The sequence below is a fragment of the Phycodurus eques genome, chromosome 15, assembly GCF_024500275.1.
Source record: "Phycodurus eques isolate BA_2022a chromosome 15, UOR_Pequ_1.1, whole genome shotgun sequence".
NCBI lineage: Eukaryota > Metazoa > Chordata > Actinopteri > Syngnathiformes > Syngnathidae > Phycodurus > Phycodurus eques.
In genome coordinates this window covers 23,593,266-23,615,111 of record NC_084539.1, presented here as the reverse complement: position 1 = coordinate 23,615,111, position 21,846 = coordinate 23,593,266, and the positions used below count along the sequence as shown (strand labels likewise).

The following is a 21,846-nucleotide window of genomic DNA, read 5'->3' as shown; positions in this document are numbered from 1 at the left end:
CGACGACGAATTATTCATCATTTGGACAAAACGGTCAATCTAGTACTTTCGCTGCACGTACTTCGATTTGCACGTTTTTCCAACTTGCGAGACCACGACTGACTACACGCTCACGAGTAGCGGTCGCGCGATTATCGGAGGGGCCGCCCGCATTTGTGCACGCTATCGAACCACATCAAAGGAAATTACAAATTGGGAAATAATAGCATCAATGTTTTCAGAGCGTGATACTCGCCTAGCATTGAAATCATATTTTTACACTCGAGAATGTCTGAGGCTCGGTTTAACAGGCGTCAATCAGGCTTATCTGTTTAGCAGAATTGACTGGGAAGTCGATATTTCACATTTTGCACAAACGACAAAGTCAGTTTCTTCAAAATCACAGCGCAACATAGATCAGCCATAAATGTCACAGTTTAAATAAGATACACATTCAACCAACCACCGGTAACACAAATTAATGTAATAAGGCCGTTAATTCTCGCAATAGTTCAACATTGCGTGGCGCAAAGCATTCTGGGAACCGCGCGGCTTGACGTCACTTGTGCTCACCCGAGCAGGAGCTTTCATTTTTCCCACTTTACTGTCGTCCTTGCACAACTACATTTTTGATTTGATGTTTTTTAAGTTCATTGGTTTGTTAAACGGTCAACAATCGGTTTCTAAATTGCCCGTAGGTGCGAATGGTTGTTCGTTTCGACGTGCCCTGCGATTGGCTTAGCGACCGGTTCACGCCTCTCGCCCAAAGTCGGCTGGGCTCGGCACTCCATCAAAGCGTTTTATTTACCGACATTCTCTTTCTGTCTGGGCTGAAAATGGAGAATTCCTCAATGCTGACTAACAAGTATTCCTGATCGCAAGTCAAGGGAGCACACGCTCTTTTTTTTTTGCTGTAAAGTGTCCAGAACATTTTTCACCACTGTTTGTTCCTCAGGGTGATGCTAAGCTAACGCGCTAGGCGAGGCTTCGGTGTCAACATGCCGACAGACGTGGCGGCGCCGTCGCTCTTCCTGTCCCAGGAGGACTTTGCGTACCGGCCCGGCCCCAAAGCCCGGAGCCCCGCCACCTGCCGCCGCGAGCGCGAAGCCAGGAAGCCCGAGAAGCGGGTGACCTTCGCGGACCACCGAGGTCTGCCCCTCGCCATGGTCAAGGTTTTCTCCCAGTTCAAGGACGCCATCCGCATTCCCGCCGGCATCCGCCTCCAGCCGGCCGACCGGGGAGACGACGACGAAGAGCTGATCCTGGACTTCGCCCAGCCGGCGTCCGACGGCGTGCTGTTCCGCCAGAGTCTGGACAGGACGTGCGTGTGCCTGGAGAACTGCGTGCTGAAGGAGCGGATCCTGGCGGGAACCGTCAAGGTCAAGAACTTGTCCTTTGAGAAGCGCGTGCGGCTGCGTGTCACCTTCGACTCGTGGGAGAGCCACTCGGACGTGGACTGCGCCTACGTCGAGGACTCGTACCGGAGCGCGTACGGCGACACCTTCTCCTTCCGCCTCGCCTTGCCGCGGCCGCTCGATCCCCGGCGGCGCGTGGAGTTCGCCGTCTGCTACCAGGCGGCCGGCGCGGAGTACTGGGACAGCAACCGCGGACGCAACTACCGCATCCTCCGGGCCAAGGACGATCGCGCCGGCCCGTTCCGCTCTGACGTTCGCTCGGACGCCTTCGGCGGCCTGGCCTGCGGGCACGGGATCCTCCCCGAGTGGGCCGGCTACGCCGACTACAAGAACGTCGGCCCTTACTACTGAAGGGGGCGCAAGCCCACCGGCGGGTCGCGGGTTCGCCCAGGTTCTTTTTGCCGTGAAGCACAAACGCCGATGACACGAAATGTTGCTTGTCATCTGGTATCATATGGTGTTTTAAAAAAAAACAAAAAAAAGTTGAATATTTTAAATGCATGAAAGAATGAAAGCCTTCTTCATAATCTAAGACTTTAAGATCTTTTACGTGTTGTGACAGCCAGGATTGTCCACTATTTTTGTTGTTCTTCTGATTTCTTTTATTTTATGAAAATAAACATTTTGAACTTGTTGCTGAATGGACTGTTGCGATTTGGTGACGCCACTTCCTGGTTCGCCTGCTTTTGAGCTGCAATGACACGCGTCGACCACTAGAGGGAGGCAGTCGGTGTGTTTCATAAACTGGAATTTGACAAATGTATTAAAAGTAGGGGTGGGACTCGAGTTATATAAAACAAACAATTAATTAGAGGCTTTGTAATTAACCGATTAATCGCAACAATATTTGTCCATTTTTTTTAATTTTGGCCGACTGAAACAAGTGATTGACAGACAGGAATCGTGTTAACTCTGGAAAAATGCATTGAATTGCATTAAAATACTAAACAGAGCTAAAGGTAAATTGCCACTTTAGGATTGATTGATTTTTTTTTTTTTTTTTAGGACAGGATTACCGTGAATGGTTGTGCGTAGCGGTTGAAAAGTTGGATCACACGTCGGGGGGGTTGCAAATTCCCCAATTTGCACAAAAACACGCTTGTCAAGTTTTGTTGTTTTTCAGAATGAAATTTGCCTCCTATGGGGAGAGATTTGTCTCAAAATTATTTACGTGTTTTTCAGATACACAAATCCATTTTTTAATTGTGTGTGCATTTATCATGACTTTTTTTGTAACTATAAAATTCTGCTTGTGAACTGTTGGTGCCGTTGCGGATCAGCGGGCATGCGCATTCACGAACATAACGCAGTTTTCCAGATATACACACACAAGACGAGAAGATTCGGTACGTTTACCGGTTTACCGGGGCTTTCAGCAGGGTCAGAACACCAGACTGTCGGATTCCTCGAAAATCATCGACGGTGACAGCAACACTGCCGCCTAGCGGACGGAAGGAGGGCCTTCCCACACGTGTCAATCTTAGAGCTTGACACGTGTGGGAAGTTCGTTACGTTTGTCACCAAAATAAATGCGCGTGCCCGCTGATCCACAAGCGCACCTTCAACAAAAGTTCCAAACAGTTGAACAACATTTAATATTTACAAATTATATGTCATGATAAATGCACACACACCATTGAAAAATGTACCGCATACAGTTGTGAATTTGAAAAACACACGTGTCAATAATATTGAAACAATCTCGCGCCATACATTCCTAGCAATGCCGTTGACTTCCAGTTTGAGTTTTGAGCTCCGAGCTGTGCGTCAGTCTAGTCGGTGTACCAGGAAATCGTGCACTGACAAAGGTTCCGGCTACTTCGGAACACAAAATGCCATTAAAATGCGGTCATTGTTCTAATGAATTAATCAATCAATCTCGGTTGATGCCCTCAAGTAAAAGTAAAATCCGGACACTCCGATTTCCTCCCACATCCCAAAAACATGGTAGGTGGTAGGTTAATTGAAGACTCGAAATTGCGAATGGTCGTTTGTTTATGTGTGCCCTGCGATTGGCTGGCAACCGGTTCGGGGTGTACCCCGCCTCCTGCCCGATGTTGGCTGGGATGGGCTCCAGCACGCCCGCGACCCTTGTGAGGAGAAGCGGCTCAGAAAACGGATGGATGGATGGCACTTTGGATGGCACCGCCGGATCCAAAGGAACTGTGAAATACAAGCAAATATGTCTATTGATAAATGGAGATCTGAGTACCTCCTTTGTTAAAAAATCCAGTACAGTGAGGCGAGTCGTCTGGACTATATGGAGACAAAGGTTCGAAATCCAAAACGGCACGTGAAAACCGCGAGTGACTGAAGTTCGTCCAAGTGGGGTGGCCGTAGTGTGACGTCACCATCGCGCAGCCGGACGTATGTTCATCAAATTGAATGAAAATCCGCCACAAAACGAAGCGTTCGAGATGGCATGAAAGAGTCAAACGGATATTTCTTGACTATTTTGTACAAAAAAGTAAATGTAAAGCCGTAGACGAGGTGACTTTAGGTCTCATCGTCACGTGGTATGTCGCAGAGGAAGACGTCACGCACCCCAAACAATTGGGGGCGAATTATGGAAAATTGCTAATCATTCATGTTATTCATAATTGATGCGAAAAAATGCATTAAAAGGGAACATAAGGAATATAAAGGCTTTAAAATCAATATTTAAAAAAACGACATGATGACACTATGTTAAAAGTATCAAAGCTAAACACGTTGAAGACACGATGTTAGGTTGCGCATAAAAAAACAACAACAAGAAAAAGACAAATAATGACGAACGGAATTATGTCAACAGGAAGTCGACTTTCGCCGCCCCTCCTTCTCCTCCTCCTCCTCCGGGCGGGCGGGGGATGATGACGTCGACTTCCTCACTTTCTCCGCAGCAGCAGAAAAAAGACAAAAAGAAAAAGCAGGAAAAGAAACGGAGGAGGAAGAGAAGAGGAAGAGTATCCGAGAAGGAGCGCCTCGTCTTTCTTGCTTCACTCCTTCAAACGTCAGCTCCTCGGCGCCCATGAAGCCCCGCCTCCTTCTCGTCCAAGGCGACCCCGTTTGCCGCCAGCAGGCCGCTCGCACGGAGGTTCGCGAGATGAGGGGCGACCCATGAGGACCCTGAATGAAACAAACAAGGAGTGGGGGGAGGGGGAGGGGGAGGACAACAAGGTGAAGGCGGCCCAGCTGTGGCGAGACGCCGCCCTCCGGTCCAGGAAGCTGCGCAGCGACCTGCGCCAGCTGCCCCCCTACCCCAAAGACCAGGACCTGTCCCACGTGGAGGCCCTGAACCTGGGCAACAACCTCCTGCAGGAGCTTCCCGAAGGCCTGGCGTCCAGCCTCAACAACCTGCGCGTGCTGGTGCTGCGTAGGAACCGCTTCTCCAGCGTGCCGCGAGCCGTGTTCGATCTCCGGCAGCTGGTGGAGTTGGACCTGAGCCACAACCGGCTAAGGGGCGTGGCGGAGGGCCTGGGCCGGCTCAGCACCCTGAAGAAACTGAGCGTCAGTCACAACAACATTCAGCAGCTACCCGAGCGCATCGCGGCTCTAGAGCTTCTGGAGGAACTGGACGTCAGCTTCAACGACCTGCACGACATGCCCGAGTCCTTCCGCGGCCTCGCCCGGCTGCGCACGCTGGACGTGGACCACAACAAGCTGAGCAGGTTCCCCCCTGAGATCCTGGCCCTGGCCGACTTGGAGGAACTGGACTGCTCGGGGAACAAGTTTGAAGTTTTGCCAGAGGACGTGGTCAAGCTGAAGAGCATCAAGATCTTGTGGCTGAGCAGCCTCCGCTTGAGGTCTTTACCCGACACCTTCTGCCGACTGCGGAACCTGGAGAGCCTGATGCTGGACGGGAACCACCTGGCCGCGCTGCCGCACGCTTTTGGCAGCCTGCAAACACTCAAAATGGTCAACTTGTCCTCCAACGAGCTCACGGACTTCCCTGAGGTACTTCTGGACATTTCGGGTTTGGAGGAACTGTACCTGAGCAGGAACAAACTAACTCAGGTTCCGCGGGAAATCGGGAGGTTGCGGAATCTCGCCAATCTTTGGCTGGACAACAACGACATCGCGTACCTGCCGGACTCACTGGTGGAGCTGGCGAAGCTGGAGGAGCTGGTCGTCCAGGGGAACCAAATCGCCGTCCTTCCCGACGACTTCGGAAAACTGTCTAAGGTGAACATCTGGAAGGTGAAGGACAACCCGCTGGTCCGGCCACCGTACGAGGTGTGTATGAAGGGGATCCCGCACATCGCCGCCTATCAGCTGGACTCGGCGCACGCGCGGCCGACCGCTCGGCCCGGGCTCAAATTGGTCCTGTTGGGACCGAAGGGCGCCGGGAAGACGCGACTGCGGCAGAGCTTGCTGGGCGAGGAACACGAGAGCGAAGGCGTCCACGCCAACGAAGGAATCCGAGTCACGAGCTGGGCGGCGGACGGCGGGCCCAACTTCCTGGTGTACGAGTTGTCCGGAAAGCAGAACCTCGACCTTATCAAGCCCTTCTTCCTGTCCCCCGCCGCGCTCTACATCCTGGTGGTCAACCTCCGAGCGTACTCTTCGTGCGACTTCTACGCCCACGTGGGCTACTTCCTCCACCTGCTCGGCGCCAAGGTGCCCCGAGCCGTAGTGCTGTTGGTGGGCACGCACGCCGACCTGTGCGGGGAGGCGGAGCTGGAGGAGAAGAAGCTGGACATCCATCGTCGGGTGGGCCTGCAGCAGAGGAGGGACGTTCGGGTTCTGGGGAGTTTGGCGCTGAAGGTGGAGCAGGCGCTGCAGGAGGGCTACGCCACGCGCACCTCCAGCCCACACGCCCCCTTCTACGCCGTCTCCGACACCAACTTGCGGCGGAAGAAGGCCCGGCTGCGGTCTCTTCTCGACCTCCGCCTGCAGATTCTGTCCCCGCTGCTGAGCGTCGGCAGCGTGCGGACCGACCGAACCGACGTCGGGCGCCTCAGGGACAAACTGATGTCGGTGGCCCGCCACCGCGATATCTTTCCCGACCTCCACCGGGCGCTGCCCAGGTCTTGGCAGACGCTGGAGGAGCTGCACCTCAAGTCCAAAGAACTGTGGTTGACCCGCTGGGACTCGACCCGTCTGGGCCAGCAGGCGGGCCTGACCGGGGAAGGTCTGCGAAACGCTTTGTCCTACCTGCACCGCAGCGGGAAGCTGCTGCACTTTGAGGACAGCCCCGTCCTGGAGGACTACGTTTTTCACAACCCTCCGCGCTTCATCGCCATCCTCAACGTGGTCTTCCAAAGGGCCGCGGCTGAGGAGGACGGCGAGAACCTCAGGGCGGCACGGCTGCAGCGGCACCTGGAAGGTTTCGGCGGGTGTGGCCTTCCGCCGTCCGACGCCGTCCTCCCCGCGGGGCGGGACCCGGACGTCGTCCTGGAGCTCCTGGAGAAGATGGGCCTCTGCTATTGCGTCAACAAACCCCGCGGAGGCGAGCCCCTTCACAGCGGCGCCGAGCTCTGGTACAAGTTCCCCGGGCGCGTCGAGGAGGAGGAAGACGACGACGGCTCGGAGACGGAAGCCGACGGGAGCTTTGAAACGGAACCCGACCGGAGCGCGGAGGCGCCGCCGAGTCCGCCTTTCTCGGCGGAGCGGCTTCAGATCCGGTACAGCTTCCCCTTCCTGTTTCCGCCCGGACTCTTCGCCCGCTTCAGCGCGCGGATCAACGGCCACGTGGTCCAGAGGTCGGACGGCCGACGCCGCATCGTGGCGTATCGGGGAAAGGTGCCGGTGGTCGTCAGCCACCGGCCTTCGACGGGGAGGCCGCGGGTCGCCACGCTGTCGGTCGGCAGCCGCGCCGCGCTGCCCAACATGTGGACGGCGTGGCAGGCCGTCGCGCCGCTGCTGCGCGAGCTTGACGCCCTGCTCGCGGACTGGCCCGGTCTGCACTACCACAAAGACGTCCTCTGCGCCAAGTGCCTGCGAAGAGGCGCCGCCAGCCCGCACGCCTTCCCCGGTAAGAACCCGACTTCCGTCTGGCGTCATTGTCGTCGTTATTTCGGGAACGAAGCATCGACGAGTTAAGAGTATGATGTCGTGCGGCTTGTTGTTGATGTCACATGACTACGAGTACAAATCAGGTATACCAGCCCAAGCTTATGATGGACCAGTACGCCATCGGGGCGCGAAGTAAATACAAACACAAGAAAAGAAATGCAGTGGATATAAAAAGTCTACACACCCCTGTTGAAAAGCCAGGTTTTTGTGATGAATACAAAAATGAGACCAAGATAAATCCTTTTTTTTCCGCCACATGCGTTAGGGAGATGTTGTTCTGGTCTGATGAAACCAAAGCTGACCTTTTTGTCCATAATTCTAATAACACTACTCATCGCCAAAAATAACTGCTGGACCTGGTCTGAGGATATTTGAAATGGTTCCAAATAGCAATCAGGGTTAGCACAAAACCTTCAGACTTCAAAAAAAAAAAAAAAGGCCAGCAAAAGCCTACTGGAACAGCGGAACTTTGTTTGAGGTTAATCACTGGCACGTTGACAAATTGTGGCAGGTGTGTGCTGACTTTGAATGGGATCGGTTCATCCCCAGTTTGTAACTACGTCACCAACTGTAACTATCTGGAACTGGAACTCGCGGCAACTGTCACTAAGTAACTGTCACTCAGTAACCATAAATAAGTAACTGTCGCTACGTTAAGTTAAGTTCTCAAGTGAAGTAAAAGCATGCAAGAAAAATGGAAGGAAATGTCGACTTGAACAGCAGTTAATATTTGGGGTTAATCAGATAGATGCGTTTCAAATGATGGCGAGTGTGTGTTGACTCCCGGTTTGCGTGAGTTTGAATGTGATTGATTCTTTCTGCACACACGGGGGTGTGCACACTTGTGCAACCACATTATCTCAGTTATTTCTACTTCCCATAAATGTTAGAAAGTAATTTATTTTTATTTTTTTCCCCCCGATTTCACAAAAACACGGGCGTTGAAAAAGGGTGTGGAGACTTTTTCTCTCCACTGTACTAGTCAGCTAAGGCATGACAACAATAGTCCAAATCAATAGCAGGCACGTGTCAGTCAATCCTGTTCCGCGAACGTGCCTTTATCCCGCGTGTGCGCGCACACAGGCGGGGCTTTAACGTGTGTCGTGTGCACGCGTTTCAGGAGAGCTCCTGTCTCAGCGACGTCCCGAAGGGGTGAGCGAGCTGACGTGTCCGAAGAATTCCTCCGAGCGAGTCGACGTGGCTTTGATCTACCCGCCCACGCCTGCGGACGCGCCCGCGCCCGACGAGATTGACCCAAAGTGACCCCACGCTGAAGCGACCCCGAGACGCAGCACAACGCGCAGGCACCTTGTTATTTCGGTTTCCGTCCGCAAACACGGAACACGCCGACACTTTGCCTTCACGAGCTGAGCTTCGCCGTAGGGGGAGTGTCCTATCTACCACATCTATACGCTTGACTCGCTTACTTCGTTTTTTTGGGGCATTCTGCTTTTTACACCGCGTTGTCACTAACTTTACATAAGTGCAAATCAGTCGCGAAATTCGCCGTTTTGAACTCAAAATAGGCCATTTGCGTGAATCGTATAGATCTGAGTTTTCCTTGGAGGGGGGGGGGGGGGGGGGTCGCTGACGTCATACTCCTTGAACGCTGGCAGCTAGATCCATTCCACACATCCACACAGATGTCATTTTTGAATATTACTCCGCGGCGGACTAAAATGCGCATGCATCGGCCTGAGGTTCCGCCTGTGCGCTCGGGACCTGCTTTGTTTGGTAAGTCACAGGAGTTGACGAGACCAGGAAAAAACACTTCCGCCGCTTCTGCTGTTAAGAAGTAAGGGTACTTTTACTCCGTTACAATGATCGCTACTTTTATTTGTCAATTATTGCTTATTTATCAACTATTTCGTGCACGGGACTACAACTTCGACTTCCGCGTCGGCCGCTGTTTGCGTCAATCCAATTTAAGCGCTAGTGACGTTTAAGTCTAGTTCACCAATCAAACGTCACATGACCTCACACAACGTCTTCCATTGGGCTTCCCGGGTATGTATGTATGTATGTATGTGTATGTATATATATATATATATATATATATATATGTATATATATATACATGTATATATGTGTATATATACATATATATACATATATATATATATATATATATATATATATATATATATATATATACATATATATATATGTATGTATATATATATATATATATATCATACATATATATATATATATATATATATATATATATATATGTATATGTATGTGTGTGTATATATATATATATATACACATGTGTATGTATATATATATATATATATATATAAATATACATACATATATATACATACATATATATATATATATACATATATATATATAAACCAGCCCGGCTGATGCCTACGTGGCGGCCATGTTGGGAAGGTCGTCATCAACACGAAGGCGACGGCACGCTACTCGTGTTTACATTTAGACGAACTTTCATGTATTGTAGTATTTGTCTGGTACTGTCTGCCCAAACGTGGGTATTTCAGCTCACTTATAACTTGGGAAAACAGTAAATTGCAGATATTTTGTTGTAGTTTTGACTGTGCACACACACACACACACATAGGAGTGGAGCGGACATCCTCTATTGCTTCTCTTACGTTTTAACGACATTTTTGCTCATCAGATCAGCCCGTGTTGTATTTGTCGCACTGGTCTTTTGGATTTTCGCGTTGAGGTGCTGCGGATCGCGGCCCCGGTTGCGGTGCCAGCGGAACCGCGAAACACGTATAACATCTGCGACAAGAGTTGATGCGCTAGCACATCTTGTATTAATTACGAAACACAGTTTTCTAATTAGTTTACAGATGTTATTATTAAATGTATTACGCGACTGAGCGATGTTAGGGATTATGTCATAACACAGAATGAACTCACTTCAAATTCAGAAATGGCCAATAAAAACGGAAAAATATTGTACTTTTTATTTTCCTGGAGGATGCATTTGGGATTAGCCTTTGAAGATGGTCATAGTGAAAATGAAGTGAAACAGACAATGATTTCAGTCAATTCTTTTCCAGAATGAGAGCGCTTAAAGAGGAGGATGCTATTCATGTGGCACAGCTTGAGGCAGGCATCAGATGCAGGTGGAGATGGGCCTGGCTCAAGTTGGAGGCCAGAACAAAAAAAGCAAAGAAATAAGGCAAATTTAATTTGAATCTTCAATTTGTACATCAACAACGGTGTTTTTCTGCGTGAACATTTATTTTATTTTATTTTATTTATTTTTGGGGCTTATTCCAGATGACTGAATTTATGTTCAAATCAAAACAATTCTCTGCGGAGACCCGGGGGACCTCCCCTGGCCCCTCTACAATGTTGTTTTTCTTTGTCACCTTTTTCATGCCTTTGGTGTTTGCATGTCTGACTTTAGAAGGTTTTAAAAGTAAAAAGCTAGTTTTTAAAATCTAAGAAGTAGAAAGCACAGATACATGTGGTAAAGGTAAGCAGTAAACGTAAAAAGTCACCAGAAAATAAATACTCAAGTAAAGTACAGATACCTGAAATATCTACTTAAGTACAGTAACAAAGTACTTTGTTACTTCCCACCTCTCCTAACATCATGTTTGTTAGCATAGCTAACTTGTGTCGCTAGCATGGCTAATGTCATGTTGTTAGCATGTTAACTGGAATGCTAACATCACGTCTATTAGGGTGTTAGTTGACTTCCTTACATGTTGCTTTTGTGTTGATTTCAGGTCGTCGGTCCGGTACAGCACCAACATGTGGCCGTTGACGTGGGGACTTCTTCTTGCAGGGGGGCGCGACGGGGGGAGGAGGGCACTGGACCGCGTCCCGGCCGAGCGGGGGCTTCTCAGGAACGCGACGTGAGGACGCGTCTCAGGACAATTGGTCAAACACGCTTGGACCTGATTGGTCCGCGCACTCGATGAGGGTTGACTTTTCCCACAATGCAACGCAACTATTTATTCTTCAGCTAAATGTTGTTGACTCGTCGCTCGATCGACGAGTCATCCCATTCGTGTCCAAAGATGAGCAGAGCTGCAATAATTGGGTTTTGTGTGGCAGGAGTCCAAATGTCATAACCTGGTCACCATGGCGACATGTGGCGGACTCTTGTGTCGCTTGATGGATGACGTCATCAATCTGCGACATGCCTTTTTCATGTCAATAAAAGCTTTATTTTTCTACATGAGGAGAGAGTCATGTGAATAAAAAAGATCAATAAATGAAATAAAGAAATAACTATCACCGATATGACACTAAATGTCTTCTTTCGCTGTACAAACTCAAGCCCGCCGACCCGCGTGGATTTTTCGAGGACGATGCCAGTTCCGACATTTGGCGGAGTAAATTTCAACTAACCCAATCATTGACTGATTCTTTAGAATGAGTAAAATAACTTATTTTTTTAATATCTGAATTAATTGGTTGTAAGAAAGTCCTTTTGCTCATCTAGATCCCATTCTATGGACCTTCACTAGTGATTCCTTTGAGACGGCAACAAATACAGGCTGAAATGTGATTGGACAAAAAAACAAAAAAGCTGAGGTACACGTAAACCGGGTTGTGCAACCTCTGACCCAAGAGCCATTTGCAGCCCACTGCGTGTTTTTTTTGTTTTGGTTTTTGTAATGGGCCTTGCTGTGTATTCTAATTCTACACAGTGGACCCATGCGCACACGAGGTTCCGTATTGGCAGATTTGATGGACGGAACTATATCCCGTTATTTGCACGCACGCACACACATACGCACACAAAAATGCTCATTTGTAGTTTTCTTTGGGGTTGAAAAGGTTTTTTTCATGGCAATTATAATTCACAGATTGTTGCTACTCATGATTGGGCCCGGGCGTCGCCTCTCTTATAAACTATGGCTCACATCAAAAGGTGAGGAGAACAAGTTGATATTACATCATTGTCAAGATGTCACATTTGATTTGAAATTATTTGTCAAATGAATGAAAATGTATCACTTTTTTTTTTATCTTAAATTGTTCAAGAAAAACAATGTTAGAGAATATCACACTACTTTTCATTTTACATTTTTTGAAAGTGGAATTTTGCAAGATATTGGCTTTTTAATAAAATTTAAAAATAAGGACGTTAAATGTTATTAAAAATATCACTTTTATAAAATGATATGTGTGTGTATGTAAACATACATAAACTAAAAACGTTTTGCTTTTTCACCAATAACACCAAGCTTAGGTTTAGAGTACACAGTTAAATGTATTGAAAAGTGGAAGGGAAAAAAACGACTTTTATACATTGAATTCAGAAACAGAAGGTAAAGTTTTATTGGCTGAAATATGTGCCAGCAGGAACTGAATTTGAATCACTTATATTTGACTTTGAATTGCTAAACTTGAATAAATGCATGAAAAATTTGAATTGAAAAATAGGATTTTAATTTGAAACATTGCATTTAAAAACTGAATCTGAATAGTATAATTTGAAATTGAATGTATTAGTTTGGAACTGAAGTCCAATAAACTTGAGTGACCGATTATCCACAATGAAAATTCAAATATATTTTCCGATTCAGTTTGATCATTTCAGATTCAGACGCCCATCCTTAAAAGAGGGCGCTGGCCGCGGCGTGAGCAATACGCGACCGATACGCAGCGAGCGTTGGAACCCCGGTGAGGTCGACCGCGCCATAAGTTACGTGACCCAGAACGTCACATACGCCCCAAGTCCAAATATGATTTGATAGCAACAGCTACATTTGTACCACTGCTAACGCTCATTTCATTTTGTTTTTCATTTGTTGCTGTGTGTTTCAGTGGCTGTTGTGTTTAGTTGTTTGTTTTTTTGTGAAGAGTTATTTGTTGTTGTGGTTTTCGATTTGTTCTCGTGTCCGTTGTGATTAGTTAATTGATGTCGTGAATTTTAACTTGCGGTTGTTTTTAGTTGGTGTGTTTTGCACTTCAGGGCCACCGTAGTTTTCTCCTCCGGCCACCAGGGTGCGCTGAAAGTGTCGTGGCGCAAAAGCGCTGCGCGGTGATGCGTCACTTCCTTTTTCCCGTCGAGGCCTCTTCGGTAAGGAATCCGACCGGACGAGCAGCGACACAATCCATCGAAAATCTACTACAAACTGTCGACATCCTTCCTTGTAAACGGTGTCAGTTTACTTGTAACTCGCGCACACACGAGTTAACGTCACAAGTTGGTGTGAAATGTCGGAATTGTGGCTTACATGTCAACATTTAGCGAAGGTCCGCCATGTCGGCTGCGTCGTCATTCGTTGGATGTCGTCCCCGTTATATGGAAACGATTAAAAGTTGCGATAAACGGTTTCAGTGCCACGGAACGCCAAGTTAGTAATAAACCGGTGGCTACTTGTGGCACAGAAACGTTAGCGAATGTTCCATTTGCCGGCGCTACAAGCTAACCGCTGCTAGTTTGTGTTGTCACGTTTCTTCTTGTTGCAGAAGTCCGATCATGGTCCGCTACTCTCTGGACCCCGAGAACCCCACCAAGTGTGAGTATGTTCAAAAGACATTTGAAGGCGTTATCTGTATTTCATTTCCGGCGGCGCGCTGATGACTCCTTAGGACACCTTTGGATTCCACATGAAAGCAACCTTGACGGCTGAGCGCCTTTTTACAATCAAAGAACTGCGCGTTTTCCAAATAAAGCAAACACCTTTGCTCATGGCACATTTTGTCTCCTAGCATGCAAGTCGAGAGGCTCCAACCTGCGTGTCCACTTCAAGGTGAGCCCCGACATTCAACTCTGACATTGTTACAGCACTGCAGGACAGGACAGGGTTGCTTTTTTCTTTTTCTTTTTTTTTTTTCTTTTCCCTTCTTCAATTTATTTTTTGCTGCACCTTATGTAGTTGAAATCTTACACCAGTGGTTCGTTCCAATTACCACCATGGAGATACTGTAGTGCAGATGGTCTAAGCCAGGGATGTCAACACTTAATGACAGGAATGTGTTTTGTAGAACACGCGTGAGACCGCTCAGGCCATCAAAGGCATGCACATCCGCAAGGCCAACAAGTACCTGCGCGACGTGGTGGTCAAGCACCAGTGCGTCCCGTTCAGACGCTACAACGGCGGCGTGGGCAGGTGCGCCCAGGTGAGCGACGGCGCCGGGGGTTGTAGAGCGACGGCGGCCGCCGTGATGACCTTCTTAGGACACCTTTGGATTAACCGTGAAACTAAAACTCCGGTCTGAGCGGCCGCTAGCGTGCGCACGCGATCGCGCGCCCGGTCTCAATGACGTTTCACCCGCAGGCCAAACAGTTCGGCTGGACGCAAGGCCGGTGGCCCAAGAAGAGCGCCGAGTTCCTGCTGCACATGCTCAAGAATGCGGAGAGCAACGCCGAGCTCAAGGTCGGTTGGCGTCACGGCAGTCCCTGCCCAGTGACTAGCAAAGCGAGCGGAGGACTGCGCTTGGAGTCCTTGGCTCGTTCTCGACTCCCCATTTTGAGTGGACATTTTGGGGACTAACCGTGTTAATAATAAGGGAGTAGCGAACACTACTTATTGTTACCTGCAGCAGTTACTGGTGCTGTCGCACTTTGGACTTGGAGTTCCTTGAGCAGTTACTTTACTGTTATGGATTGATTGATTTGATTTGATTTGATTACACGTGAACAGTTGCAGTTCAGAAAAAAAGGAGTGAGATTCCGAATGCATTCATTCATTCATGCATGCGTTACCTAATCACTTCAAAGGGAATTTTAGGAACTATCTACCACATACAAATCCCGATATTGTGTGTAGCACTAATATATTTTATTTGGTTGTTTTGTTATTATCAAAAGTGAGTATTGTATCAAATTTGTGTGTACTATTTTACTTTTACCACTTACTGGGTCAGTACTTGTGCTGTACTCCCGTGTAACCACAGAGTGCGAGTAGTTCTGCCAGCTCTGCTAGAAAGTAACGAACGGCAACTGCTCAAACTTAACATGGGAAATGACTACTCGCGCAACTGGAACGGTTAAGCTCCTGTGCGCTATACAGAAAGAGAAGTCCAAATCCCTTTTTTGTGATTCAGGAGTCGGGAACGAGTGAATGATTCCGAACGCTGACGCTACGTTCAGAATCCGCAGCGTTAGGAATCATTCACTCGTTTCCGAGTCACCGCCAAGTGTGGTTTATTTATTTTTTTTTTTTTTAATATATATATCGCAGCTCTCGTTAGTGCCTAAAATGCCCACTCAAAATTCCTTTGTAGCGAGTCGGAAATGAGCGAATGATCGCGAATGCGGCGGCAGCGTTCGGAATCTTTGGCTCACTCCCGAACCACGTAAAAAAAGGACTTGTAGGAAGTATCGAGGTCCCCTATATAACAATGTGACCGAGTGACCCGGGCGACGTTTTTGTCAGGGTCTGGACGTGGACTCCCTTGTGATCGAGCACATCCAGGTGAACAAGGCGCCCAAGATGCGGCGGCGCACGTACCGCGCCCACGGCCGCATCAACCCGTACATGAGCTCGCCGTGCCACATCGAGATGATCCTCACCGAAAAGGAGCAGATCGTCCCCAAGCCTGAGGAGGAGGTGGCGCAGAAGAAAAAGGTGAGCGGGGCACGGCGCCCCCCTGTGGCCGGGGAAGGCAATGCACTGCTACCTTGACTTTGGGTGGACTTGTACGCCCTACGTCTTGGAGGGCGTACAAGTCCAAAAAATGAAAACACTCGCAATGAGCATGGAGGCGATACTGGCCCAAGTCAAGGTAGCGATGTGTTCGTGTACTGCCGGTGGGTGTCGTCATGACAACTACTTAGGACACCTTCGGATCAACCAATGGAAACACGCGAAAGCTCTGAGCGACACGTGATGATGACGAACGTGTGATGATGTCACGACGGCCGCCATGTTGACAACGCGTTTTTTGTGTGTGTGCGTGCAGGTGTCACAGAAGAAGCTGAAGAAGCAAAAGTTGATGTCACGCGAGTAACCTGGAATAAAAAATGTCATCAAGCTCCAAAAGAAATGTTCTTGTTCTTGTACTACTCGTCCATCATCCGAACACTCGACTCGTACCGAATAGCAGTGACGTCGTCCTCGGTTGTCGTGGGTTCCGTTCCGGACCGCGCCCGCAACAGCTGAAACCTGCAAAGTAGCTGCTGCGTTTTTGGGGATGATCAATACATATTTCAAAGCTGTATGAACCTCCGCACACACCGCACTCCTCTGAACCTTGACCCCACCCACTATTCAAAACACTTTCTATACTCTCAAATACAAAGTAGTACTGGAGACAATATACATTTTATTCCTTGTTTTTTTCTTTTCATGAATATGAAAAAAAACATCTGCAATAGGTGGTCGGTGCTATTGTGAGGGAACCCGAATCGTCAGCAAATGGAAGTTTTTGTATCTCAAAAGGGGAAAGGTCAACGGGGCCACGTTGAGCCCAGTTGGAGCTCGAGCGGGCCTAATAAGATGGAGAGGAACGCGAGTCCTGTACGTTCGTTTGCAACTGCAGCAATATTTGACGAATGTTTGCCATTGACACACACACACACACAACTTGCGGCTCTACCTTTGTTTTTGTTTGGTTTTTAAAGAAGTGGCCCAAAATGCACGTTCGCCGTAGACCCCGCATACTCACGCGCCGCCACCCACGGTTTTCTGCAATTTGTAAATGGCAAAAAAGATCATTTTGTGTTGTCCTTTTTGGGCACGACCAACCACGGAGAACGCCGATTGGCGGTTTTCGGCGTTTCCCACAAATGGGAATGCGAGTGAAGAATTTTGGGGGGTTTGATATTTTTCTTCTTCCATACGGTTAGAATGGCTGTCAATCATCTGCAGATGTTTTGCTGTTTGGGGTCCTCTGTCCATAAGAACAGAAGTTGCGGCGAAAGGTTTCCGCCAAAGCAAACTCTTTGCAACTCTCGCTGTGGACTTTTGAAATGATGGAAATGTTTCTCCACGAGGGCGTTTTCCTCATTTGGGGACGTAGCGTTTGGGATGACGTCATCAACGTCAAGTGACGCTCGCAGAATGCGCCCACTAGTGGACAAAAGCACCAAATGAATCCTTGCGAAAAATCAACTCCAAAGTACGTACGCAATTCGAACGTGTACGTGTTCGGCGGCCCCATTTAAACCGACTTTTTTTTTTTTTTTTTTTTTTTAGGGAAACTGACGGTTTACGAATTTAGAAGGATTGAAAATTTACAGAGACAAATTAGCCGGCGCACTGTAAATTTCATCTCACTCCAGTCCAGTACTAAGTGGAAAAAAAGAACTATTTATTCCTTTACATACTGAAAAAGAAAACGTAATCGGAACACAGGTACATTGATTAAACTGGTACTATTTTGCAGGATTACAATTCGAATTTTCCACAATTAGCGGCGCATTTGCAAATGCATACATCAATCTATATTTCATTGATTGAATTTATTTTGTCGTATTTGGTGTTGGAGTATTCCAACAGTATTTGAAAGTGACCAAGTAGTTAAATGACTTTAATATTGCGGTACTTGGATTACGTTACTGACGACATGTATTAGATGTTTATAACCAGGTGACGAGTAACTATCGGAATACATTTTGAAAGGAACCTCCCAACCTGATGATCAGCGCAAGCGGAAGTCGTCTGTGAGCGTCACGCGATGATGATGATGATGATGAAGAAGGAGCGTGTGTGCAGTGGCGCCGTGTGAACGCCAGGTGGCGCCACCGTATCACGTGGTGATGACAAAAAAAAGCAGAAAGTTTTTCATGAGCAAAATGTTGACGTTTCACTTTTCTTTCGTCATTGTTGACATAAATGTACACGCCACCGGATGTCGTCACGCTTTTATTTTGAAGGGAACGGGTCCGGCTATGTCTTTTATTTTGAAGCCGAAATGTCCTAAAATGTCTCATCACGTGATGACTTGACTTGAATTTGGAAGAAAAGTCACCCTCCAATAACTTGATGACATTTATTCTGAAGGGAGCATGTCCTCCAATAATTTGTAAACTTTTACTTTGAAGGACACTCTTCCGATGATGACTTGTATTTTGTCGGAAGAATGTCCTATGACGACTTCACGAGCTATTCTGCTCACTTTTATTTTGAAAGGAGCATGTTCTGCAATCACCTGCGGGCTTTTATTTGGAAAGTCTTCCGTCCTGTAATGTGTTTCCGTATTGCTTCATGACTTTGATTTATTTTTTAACCGGCAAGGTAACAAGAATATACGGCAGGGGGAAATGACTTTGATGATGATGACGATCGGATTGTTGCGGGTGACGTCACGGCGGTCGGTCCAATCATCGCAGAGGAGCGCACGAAGTTGTCCCCCCAGACTTTGTGCTGTCACTTGTTCTTTTTCGCAACTTGTTGAAGGAGGCCTCATGTTGTCCTCTTCTTCGTGCTCCTCTTCCTCTTCCTCCCCCTGACCCCACTACCCCTCTACGCCCCCCCCCCCCCCGCACCCCACCCCCCCCCCCACCCCCCCCCCCCCCAGCCGTGGCGGCGGGCCGGGGTGCGGGCAGAGTTCCCCCCCGGTCGGTGGCGGCGCAGGGAGCGGGTGATGTTCGCGGCGGCTCCCGGGATGCAGGACGCCTCCTCCCGACACTTCGCCGGCGGCGGCTTCTCGCCTCGCCGCCGCACCCCCCCGCTGGCGGCCCTGCACAGCATGGCGGCCGACATGAAGACCCTCTCCGGCGCCCCCCAATACCCGGCGACGGCCTACCCGTCGTGCGCGTCCCCGACCGCCACGTCGCCCAGCCCGGGCGGCGCGGCGGCGGCGGCGGCGGGCCTCAAGTCTTCCGGCGGCGGCGGCGGCGGCGGCCTGCAGGGCTCGCCGCAGCTCAGCTCGTTGGCGACGCCCCACGGCATCAACGACATCCTCAACCGGCCCCGGGCGGCGCCGTCCTCGGTGGCCTCGGCCTCCCTGGGGGTCCTGAGCACCCTGCAGCCGCCGCCGCCGCCGCCGCCGGTGCCACCGGTGCCGCCGGCCGGACTCTACTTCTCGCCGGGAATCGCCGCCGCCGCCGCCGCCGCGATGGTCCGGTACCCCCCCAAGCCCCTGAGCGAGCTGCCCGGCTGCAGGACCCCCCTTTTCTGGCCGGGGGTCATGCAGGGCGCCCACTGGAGGGACGCCCGCTTCGCCTGCTCGCCTCGTGAGTTTGCGCCGCACTCAAGAAGAAGAAAAAAAACAAAACAAAACAAAACAAAACAAAAAAAAAGGGGGGGGGGGGAAATGTAGCAAGAGGAAGAATCCATTCCCCCCAAAATAAAAAAGTCCTTCCGATTGACTTAATTCCAACGGCGGTTGCAAATGATGAAAGCGGGCTCGACTCGTTTCGATTTTGGGATCGTTTTCGAGGAAAAACGGGGAACAAATGTGACGTCAGTTTACCACATTTGGATCACGTGCGACCCAAAATCAAATTCCTTTTTCTCCTTATCGGGAAAGTAAAGGAACCTTCTCCTGACGAAATTCAATTGTTCCCATTTTCGTCTTGATCATATTCATAATTTGCATGAGCGCGAAAATAATTCTGTTCAAAAACTTTGAGCAAATAAATGTGTGCGAATTATAAGAGGACGTCGTTGACGGCTATTCAAAGGGTTATGAATCATTCTCCGGATTTTGTTCTTTTCCTTTGCAAAACAATCAAATAATGCGCGCTGTTGCAGGCAAGAGGGGAAAAAAATCATCATCGGAATAATACTGCCGATGATCGTTATTCATTTGTTTGACGATCAAATTGATGGCGCAGGTAGCAAATGTCTCACCTTGTTTTATTATTATTATTATTATTATTATTATTATGATTAATGTTGTGTTTGAAAGCTGTTGAAGGGAAAACGAGAATGACGACGATGGTCATCAATAGTTGTTCAAATGTTTATTATTAGAATTAATAGGAAGAATGATAGTGGCGTTCAAACGGTCATTTCAAATGTTTCTTAAGAATAATAAGAATAAGAAGAAGAAGAATTTGTGGGATAGCAGTTGTGACGATGATGATGACGATTAGTTCTTGTCCAGATGTTTAACAATTAACAATAATGATGACGTGTTACAAATGTTATTTAAATGTCAATGATTAATGATGACCTAATTCTATTGTAAAGATGACAGTGGATCAAATGCTTCTTCTCAATCACGACAATAACGATGACGTTTTTAGAAAAATGTAAAAGTACTACGGAAGTTAAAAAAACAAAAAAACCGCTCAAATAATAATGACGGCGGTGGGAAAAGAATCAACGTTGGAGCGCTGATGATGATGATGATGATGATGATGAGGCGGCGGCGGCGGCGAATAATACTAATAATACTCATAACTGATGTGCATTTTGTGTGTGTGTGTGTGTGTGTGTTTGGTTCCAGAGCAGAGTTGCGTGGTGCTGGAGAGCAAAGACGGCAAGCGCAAACACACCCGACCGACTTTCTCCGGACAGCAAATTTTCGCTCTGGAAAAAACTTTTGAACAAACGAAATATTTGGCGGGGCCCGAGCGAGCCAGGCTGGCCTTTTCTCTGGGGATGACCGAGAGCCAGGTCAAGGTACAAAATGCCAAGTCGTTCGCGTCGGACAAAGGCCGCGAGTGCATGCATCGGCCAATGAAAAGGACGGGAAGCCGAGCGGCGTCATCCGCATTGCCGTTGATTGCAGGAACCGACGTCATTGCGTAGATTTTTAATTGCGACTCGATTGTGATTTTTGGAATGTGGTCTTTGTTTCAAAACGGAGTGATGTCGTTTCCCGTAGCCGCTGTCGCTGCCCGCCTTGAGACTGATGCAGCTGATCTTAAGAATAATAAGAATAAGAATAATACAAAGAATTGCATGGCGTGCACATGTCTGCGGCAGGTGTGGTTCCAGAACCGTCGCACAAAATGGCGGAAGAAGCACGCGGCCGAGATGGCCTCCGCCAAGCAGAAGCACGACTCGCAGACCGAGAGGTTAAAGGTCAGCTCCGACTTGGACGCGGACGACGACTTGGACGACTACGACAAACCTTTGGACCCCGACCGGCCCCCCCGCCTCAACGGCCTCCTCCACAAGCACGCGCTCGTCGTCGTGCACGCGCCCGAGCGGGACGGATCGTCCTCCTAAAGAAAAAAACGAACGAACAAAACAAAAAAGACTTTTGGACTTTTCACTTTTCTTGTATAAAGCCTCCTTTTGGGACTGTAAATAGAAGCAAACGCGCCCTCTTTTATGATTCGAATTATGATTATGATTATCAATGTACAGGCACGTGAGCAGAACACGACATTCAGTTTAATTTAATTCGTGTAACGTCAGCACTTTCACTCAATAAACACTCTTTCCTATTACTCGCATGATGATGATGACAATTATTATTAATAATAATTATTAGGGTTTGAACGGCGCTCCTCTATGTATTTCACCCACACGTGGTTTCTTTATTACGGGTGATTACACATTATTGCAGATTACGATTACGACTCAAAATGGTTATTAGGGGGAAAAAAATATGTTTTTATTTGTGCGTTTTGATGTTCTCAACCGCGAAA

The 21,846-nt window shown here is 48.4% G+C and overlaps 4 protein-coding genes and 2 non-coding genes across 6 annotated transcripts; all 6 read left to right on the top strand.

Annotated features, from left to right (window-relative positions):
* Positions 1-954: 954 nt before the first annotated feature.
* Positions 955-1,791, top strand: LOC133413488 (protein phosphatase 1 regulatory subunit 3B-like). The gene has a single exon (XM_061697958.1). It carries the CDS (start codon positions 978-980, stop codon positions 1,743-1,745), a length of 768 nt encoding a protein of 255 aa, XP_061553942.1. The 5' UTR covers positions 955-977; the 3' UTR covers positions 1,746-1,791.
* Positions 1,792-4,211: 2,420 nt separating this feature from the next.
* On the top strand, positions 4,212-11,634 carry mfhas1 (multifunctional ROCO family signaling regulator 1). Its single transcript, XM_061697781.1, has 3 exons — positions 4,212-7,350; positions 8,512-8,695; positions 11,117-11,634. The coding sequence occupies exons 1-2, from the start codon at positions 4,494-4,496 to the stop codon at positions 8,652-8,654; spliced, it is 3,000 nt and encodes a 999-aa protein (XP_061553765.1). The 5' UTR covers positions 4,212-4,493; the 3' UTR covers positions 8,655-8,695; positions 11,117-11,634.
* A 1,749-nt stretch (positions 11,635-13,383) lies between these two features.
* On the top strand, positions 13,384-16,340 carry rpl17 (ribosomal protein L17). Its single transcript, XM_061697990.1, has 7 exons — positions 13,384-13,425; positions 13,818-13,867; positions 14,061-14,101; positions 14,337-14,471; positions 14,630-14,728; positions 15,731-15,922; positions 16,257-16,340. The coding sequence occupies exons 2-7, from the start codon at positions 13,828-13,830 to the stop codon at positions 16,302-16,304; spliced, it is 555 nt and encodes a 184-aa protein (XP_061553974.1). The 5' UTR covers positions 13,384-13,425; positions 13,818-13,827; the 3' UTR covers positions 16,305-16,340.
* On the top strand, positions 13,921-13,986 carry LOC133414277 (small nucleolar RNA SNORD58). The gene has a single exon (XR_009769983.1). It is a non-coding gene; the product is annotated as a small nucleolar RNA SNORD58 (small nucleolar RNA).
* LOC133414276 (small nucleolar RNA SNORD58) lies at positions 14,509-14,575 on the top strand. The gene has a single exon (XR_009769982.1). It is a non-coding gene; the product is annotated as a small nucleolar RNA SNORD58 (small nucleolar RNA).
* Positions 16,341-18,881: 2,541 nt separating the features above from the next.
* nkx6.1 (NK6 homeobox 1) lies at positions 18,882-21,625 on the top strand. Its single transcript, XM_061697933.1, has 3 exons — positions 18,882-19,473; positions 20,694-20,869; positions 21,176-21,625. Exons 1-3 carry the CDS (start codon positions 18,882-18,884, stop codon positions 21,419-21,421), a joined length of 1,014 nt encoding a protein of 337 aa, XP_061553917.1. The 3' UTR covers positions 21,422-21,625.
* The last annotated feature ends 221 nt before the right edge of the window (positions 21,626-21,846 follow it).